Source organism: Nematolebias whitei, chromosome 15, assembly GCF_014905685.2.
Source record: "Nematolebias whitei isolate Nwh7 chromosome 15, NemWhi1, whole genome shotgun sequence".
In the NCBI taxonomy this organism is placed as follows: domain Eukaryota; kingdom Metazoa; phylum Chordata; class Actinopteri; order Cyprinodontiformes; family Rivulidae; genus Nematolebias; species Nematolebias whitei.
The window spans coordinates 19,027,072-19,034,608 of NC_056512.1; the positions used below are offsets into that span (position 1 = coordinate 19,027,072).

Sequence of the window (7,537 nt, forward strand, 5' to 3'; positions counted from 1 at the left end):
AAACATTTCGTCCTTCATCCAAAGGACTTCGTCAGTCCGAGGAGCCACAACAAACTCAGTCCCACAAGCAGCACACTCCCATAGTGGGCCAACCAGTTTGCTGGTTATCCTGATGCAATAGAAAAAAAATCTAAAAAAGTTAAGTCTGATCCTCTGGATGGGTTCAAAAAACAAAAAATTGTAATATGTTTCGACTTTCATCCAAAAGACTTCTTCAGTCTGAGCTGTATTCAGCTCAGTCTTATAAATAGCACCTTCTCGTAGTGGTTCAACCAGTTTGTTGTTGACATTCAAAACTAGCTGTTTATTTATAAGACTGAGCTGAATACAGCTCCTCAGACTGAAGAAATCTTTCGAATGAAAGGCGAAACGTTTCTACAATTTTTTTTTTAACCCATCCAGAGGACCAGACTTAACTTTTTTAAGACAGTTTGCTGGTTGTTGCTGCAGTTTGCTGAAACCATCACCATCAAACTGGTTGGCATTTGGCCTACTGTGAGTGTGCTGCTTCTGGGACTGTGTTTGTTGTGGCTCCTCGAACTCAAGAAGTCCTTTGGATGAAGAACGACACATTTCAACAAAAACAAGAAACCGTTCAGATGACCTGACTGAACTTTATTGGATTACTATCTGAGTTTTATTAATTTCCGTCTGGTGGTTCATTAGATATTTAATAAACAAACACATAAACCTTTGTCATCATGACACACAGACAAACATGAGAAGTTGGTCAGATCGGCACAGAGTGGAGGAAGCTCTCTGGCAGCTCTCTGCAGCTTGATCAGCAGCAGCAGCCACTGCTGACTTCCCTGCTCTTTTTTGCCATATATGGTCATAAGAGTGGTTGGAGAGAGGAGAGCAGAGGGAGGGGGTGTGGTCTATTGTTTTTGGCGGAAGAAGTGTAGGGTTGCTCTTGAAACTTTGATGCTTGTCGTCATCCTCTCTGTGTGAATGCAGACACAATAACCTCAAGAGCTGAGTGTGTGTTCAGGCCAGGACATTGATTCACGAGTTTGAATCCTGGCCCTTGAGCTCAGGCTTATTTTTAAACAGCCAAAGGACGGAGAAAGTGCTCAACGTGGTAAATGGTTAACAAAGGTGGTGACATGCAGCTCCAAACATCCAGCAGGAATGCTTTTCATCACGCTCTTTATTATTTTTGTGAATCTGGACCATTAGCGTTGTTTAGTCACACCTGCTTATGTCATGTCAGAGGAATTCCCCGTGCTCGGTCTCTGTGGAGCAGCTGTGAATGAACAGCCCCGGGCTTTGATTGCAGTCATGCACTCCACGCCACAGCGTTTAATGAGCAGTCTGAGGGCCTCGCTTCTGCCTCCGTCAGCTGTGGGTTCTGTAATGACATGGGTTAGACAGCAAAGCAGAACGGGGTGGGAATTTTTCTGCTTCGAAAGTCATGAGATAAGAGGTGATGACTGGCAAACAGGTCTGTTGCTGCCGGCCTCGTCAGCCTCACATGACCTCACTCTCGTTTCTTTCTGCCAGGCTGTGTTTACAGCGCCGAGTTGTTTTTTTTTTTTTTTAATCTTCTCCCTCGGGTCAAAGTGGCTACAGCCCTGACAGGTATTTTGACCATTAGCTCATTTCTGAAAAGGTTTTTTTTTTTTTTTTAGAAATCGTGACCTTTATTTGTTGTTAATTATTTACAGATGATAAGGCACCAACGTACCACTGTCTTCTTTTTATCATCTGAAACCATGGCAACGTTAAAACAAAGCACAAGCTGAAATCAAACACATGTGTCCAGGAGGAACACAGATTATTTCAATCTGAGCAGGGTTAAGAAGGGAAAAACAACTTTTTTTTAACAGAGCGTTGCAAAATGTTCACACCCACTGGAATTATTGTTGACACACAGCCTGGAACTTAAACAGGTTTGTTATTTGATTATTACTATATGAATACTTCAGACTCATTAAGTTAAACTCTTTTTTTTAATTCTAAAGAAAACGCAACTAAAAAAAAGTGGTATAGATATGTATTCACCTCCTTTGCTTTGAAGCCCTTATTATTACCTCCGGAAGTTACATAATTACCGGTAGTTAAATACAAGCTTCCCGTGGGTAATCTGAGTGTCAGATAATCTCAGTATAAATACACCTGCTCTGCTAGCAACACCTGTAACCAGTAAGGACTACCACTAGCAGGGCTTAATTTGAGCCGCGTCCTGCCCGAACAGGCTCTGGGAACTCTCTTCTTTTGACAGGGTGCGTTCCGGTAACTGTTTGCTTGGATCCAGTAACTCTCAGGCCTAATAATAATAAAGTTATGAACAAATATGACTGACTTGAACGAATAAAACATATTGGATATGTAAACTGAAACTAATTACATAAACACTCATTTTAAACACAACAGCCACTTACGACTTCTTCCTCTTCAAGTAAGCATGTACACCTCTACCCTTAAAAAAAATCGACGCCATTAAAAGAGTGGATTAAAAGAGTGGTGGGGGTGAGTGCCGAGCTAACCAGGCAGTCGTACGCGGGCAGGAGCCCACTGGCATCCGCAATGAACAGACAGAGGAAGCACCTGGAGGTTTCACATGTGGAGTCGGACAGTGAATTCAACGGAGAAGAGTCGGCTTGGAACCGTCAAGTAAGGAGGAGGGAGGCTAGGACGCTTGACAGAAGTGGAGTGTTTACAAATGTAGGTAAATGTAGATGTTTAAAAACCCATTAAAATACACCAAAATGCAGGAAATCTTAATTAAATACTTAATTAATTTTTTTCTGGGGGAGGATCCTCAGACACCCCACCCCCATAGGCACACCAGCTGTTTGCGTTCCAGCATAGATCGGTTTACAAATTAAGCCCTGAATAAGAGGCAATATGAAGACCAAGGAACTCTCTACACATCAGAGACAAAGTTGTGGAGACATACAGGTCAAGGTTTGGATTATAAAAAAATAAACCAGAACAATGAACGCCTCTCACAGGACCGTAAATCCAATAATAAAGTAGCATTCCTTGAAGGAATGCATGTTGCCCATCATCTTGTAACTTCATGCTCATTTTAGGATTGAACATTTTGATCACCTATGAGACCCTGAATGGAAGGGGTCCTGTAGACCTGTCTGACCTCCTGCAGCCCTATCCCAGTAGGTCCAGAGTGGTCCACAGAGGTGATCAGGATTTTTCAGTTGTAGCTCCTAAACCTGTGGAACCACCTGCCCAATCTTTTTTATTGGTTTTATTTTATTATTATTTTTTTTACTTATATTTTTATATGATTTTATTCTTGTGTTTTTATGTTTCCTGACTTTATTCTCTTCTTCCCATTTGTATTATATGCAGCACTTTGGCCAACGACAGTCGTTTTTAAATGTGCTATAAGAACAAGTTTGATTTGATTTGCATGCTAAACAAAGACACAATCAGTTAGTACGGTGACGGGAATCACTCTCAGCTACTACCACACCCAACTTTGGCTCAATAAAAACACAGAATTTTAGCAACTTTTGTATTTGCTATGGTCAATTACTTGTGGTGGCCATCTTGAATCAGGTTGGCTCCATAAGTTAACAGTACAGGATATCCAATGACTACTCACCGAGTTTAAATAAAAGAGATATTTTGCTAACGAACACACAAAGACACAGGCGATTACATTATTGACAGGCGATTACATCATCGCTCACCTTTTATGGTGGCGAGTGAAAAGACGATGCCACCACAGTAAACCTGTGGTCAGATGAGACTTGAACTTTTATGCCATGAAGGAAACACCATGCCCCACAGTGAAGCATGGTGGTGGCAGTATCATGTTGCAGAGACATTTTTTATCAGCAGGGAACTGGTCTGAGTTGAAGGAAAAATGGATGAAGCAACTTTGTCCCAAAATAATGACAATTATTAACAGCCAATTCTCACTCAAACCCTCTCTATGTGATGATGATGATGTCTGCGTTGTGTCCGACGATGGCGACCCTGGCTAGCTTCTGGCATGTGCTCGTATGTGGTTGGCAAATCCGAACTTCGTCTTAAATATTCTGTCGCAGCAGGTCACGCAGTATAGCTGGCCCGCACTGTTGTAGGTGTAGCTGTAGGAGGGTTTAGGCCAGTTCTTGCAAATGTGTTGTTTGAGGTCTAACTCGAAAAGGCGAGAGTTTTCAAAGTTTGAGATGCCTCTCTTGACCTTTGAACGCCCAACTGATCTTCTTTGAGCAGCCTCCTCCCACTCTTCGGTAACCAAACTTCACGCAGTCAGATTACGTTTGGCGATGTCCTTAAAGCGAAGGTACTGCACGCCGGAGTTGTGCTTCCCACTCCAAAGCTCCGAGTAGAATATTCTCTTTGGTAGCCTTCCATCCGCTGGACGTGACCGCACTATCGCAGTTGTCCTCTCATCAGTAGGTCCTCCATGCCGTGAGCATTTGAGCAACAAAGAACATCGGCATTTGTGACACAATCCTGCCATTTGATGCACAAGATGGAACATTGGTATTTTATGTGAAATGTGTTCAGCCTCCTAATGTCGCCTTTATACAGGCACCAGGTTTCAGCAGCGTATAAAAGGATCGGCAGTACTATGGCACGGTAAACTGCAAACTTCTTCTGCAGTGTGATGTCGTGAGATTTCCACACACTGGTTTAACTTGCCGAAGGTGGCAGCAGCTCCCTCTACACGTGCAGGGATTTCAGACGCAAAACTGTTGTCATTTCTTATCTGGCAACCCAGATAACAGAAGTTGGTGACTTCTTCCAGGTTTATCCCATGTTAGCGTCAGGATCAGAGCCTCTTGACGGCTGTTTAAGTATCTGGGTCTTGGTGACACATAACTAATCCAAACTTGCAACACGATTCCTGCAAGGCATTGAGGTAAAGCTTCTATGCTGTCCTTCATTTGGCATACGTCGTCGGCATAGAAGATATCATGACTGAAAAGTTGGTAGTTTGGGACTTTGCTCTAAATCAGGAGAGGTCAAATACGCTCTTGTCTGTCCGCACATTAAGATGGATGGATACGTCCGCTGCATCTTTCAAGAGCATCATTCATCTCAGCAGCAAAACAGAGTGCAAAAAGAGTGGGTACCAATAGATCATTCATCTTGGCCACTTTATATAGATATTTATTAAATATACTGTATCTATATAAAGTGGCCAAGATTAATGATCCATTTTCTGTTTCAGGGTGAAGAATGACTAGATATTAGAGGTATTCTGTGTTAGAATATGCTCGAACACAGTCAGACAAGAAAAAGGTCCCAACTGGAGAGCAGATATTTAGACGTGGCACAAAATAATTCAGATTTGAGACGTGCTGCAGCGCGTTATTGAGCTGAACCACCGACTTTATGGGCTGAGTCACCAGCGATGCACATTTTAAACATTTTGGAAGCATCCCTTAGAATTTCATTACAATTTGGTAAATGTTTTATTATTCAACACAACACCTATTTAGCTTTGTTTAGCTGAGACAGTTACTCAGATATTCACATTTCAATTGATGTCTAGTTTTTGGGACACCATATAAACCATTTGTTGAGCAAAATCTGAGTCTTTCAGAGATTATAGTCTGAGACAGAGGTTCAACTCTCAGACCCACGACTCTCAACAACACGTTGCTGAAGAAACACTCCAGTAGTTTACAGAGAACCAGTTAAAATGTCTTGAAATGGTCCAATCAAAGTGCAGACCTCAATCCAACTGAGAGTGTTTGGTTTGATTTGAAGATTGTTGGATGCAAACAGCATCTATCCACCCTGAAGGAGCAGTTTGGTCAGTAAGAATGAACAAGCAGTACGTTGATGTCTCCCATCGCTGAAGGATTTGAACAGTGAATGTAGTTTGAGATGACTGGAACTGAACAGGGAATGTACGTAAACCTAAATGTTTTGGAGTGAGATGCACCGTGGAGAAGAGAGGTGGGTTTTTATTTCTGTCCAAGGCAGTGCAAAGTGACAGATTCTTAAGAGAGGGGGGAGCAATTTTATCAACCAGATGGTGTAATGGCAGATCCAGGGGGTGGCCGACGTTGGCCGACGTTGGCCGACGGTGGCCGACGGTGGCCGATGGTGGCCTTGGCCCATAGGCGATTGTAGCTTCTTTTTGGAGGTGCTCAAGAACTCCTAAATTTTAACTTGGCACCCCTGAAAAATAAAGAAAGCATCATTAGGATTTTGTAAGGAAGCTTAGTTCTTAAATACCAAAATATTGAATAATTATGGAATAAATGATGAAAGTCTTAAACGGGCCAAAATCAATTATTATTATTATTTTTTTTGCACGAGTCGGATCCTCTACATCACCTGTCAATCAATCCAGCAGGCTTGTCAGCAACTGACCGCTCAACAATTACAATTTGTCCCAAAGTGAAACGTCCTTTACCTGCAGGAGCTGCTCCCCCTTTTACACCGACAACTTTGTCGGAGTTTTGCATTATGAACGCTTTGTGGTCAGAGAGATTCCATAAAAACTCATCAGATAAAATAGTTAAACGTTAGAGGGGAACATGTGATTCAGACAGTGTTACTCTGAGTGTTTAGAGGGTGGAATACAGTTCATTCTATTTCCAAAACCTAAACTGAGTCTGGAAAAATGTAAAAGATGATAAAGCCCTGCGGCCGACCTCCTTCAGATTCAGATATTCTTTGTTGTTCGCACCACATGTATCACATGTAGTGCGAAAAAAATTATGTACACAGGGTCCCAATCACATCCAACAATAAAATGTAAAAGAAAAACAGTAATAACGGGACAAGACAGCCCCTGGTTTACTCCAGAGCTAGCTGACCTCCTGTACAGGAGAGACCATCTTTGGGCCACAGCGAGAAAATCTGACTCAGACACTGATTGGTTGAGTTTTCGGCAGATGAGGAATAAATGCACAACTGCCATCAAAGCAGCAAAACGCAACTATTTCTTTTCTCAGACCTCCAAAAATCTAAATGACCCCAACAGATTCTGGAAAACCATCAAATCTCTCTCAGGCACCCCCCAATCATCTGACCTCCCATCACAACTTCTCGTTAACTTTGTTCCTGTGTCAAATAAGCACGAGATCCTGAACTGTTTCAACAAACATTTTGTTGCTTCTAGTTCTTTATTTGACACAGTTACTAATGGAAAATCAGCCACTTCCCCTAATAACCAAACTTCTACAAATCAAATCCCTCCTACAAGTCAATCCTCAGTTAATCACAGCTTCTCTTTTTCTCCATTCTCAGTCAGTGAGGTCAATAAACTGTTAAAAGATCTTGATCCTAAAAAATCTGCAGGTCCAGATGAGCTTCCACCTTATTTCTTAAGGCTGGCTGCTCATATCATCACAGTCCCTGTGACCCACATCTTCAATCTCTCCATAAGACAAAACTCCATCCCAGACACTTGGAAAACAGCCTTTGTTCTTCCTTTGCTGAAGGGAGGAGACCCCACCTCACTGAACAACTATCGACCAATCTCTAAACTCTGTTCTAGAAAAATTGATAAACTCTCAAATCAAAAATTACCTGGACTCATTTAACATCTTACCTCCACATCAATCTGGTTTCAGGAAACAACACAGCACAACCACTG

General features: G+C 42.1%; 1 protein-coding gene across 1 annotated transcript in view; it reads left to right on the forward strand.

The window, feature by feature from the left end:
• The first annotated feature begins 2,529 nt into the window (after window positions 1-2,529).
• Window positions 2,530-7,537, forward strand: part of si:ch211-106h11.1 (volume-regulated anion channel subunit LRRC8D) — a 23,508-nt gene continuing 18,500 nt past the window's right edge. The window contains exon 1 of the mRNA XM_037688467.1: window positions 2,530-2,616. Within this exon, the coding sequence (XP_037544395.1) occupies window positions 2,530-2,616 (87 nt within the window). The remainder of the gene's footprint in view (window positions 2,617-7,537) is intronic.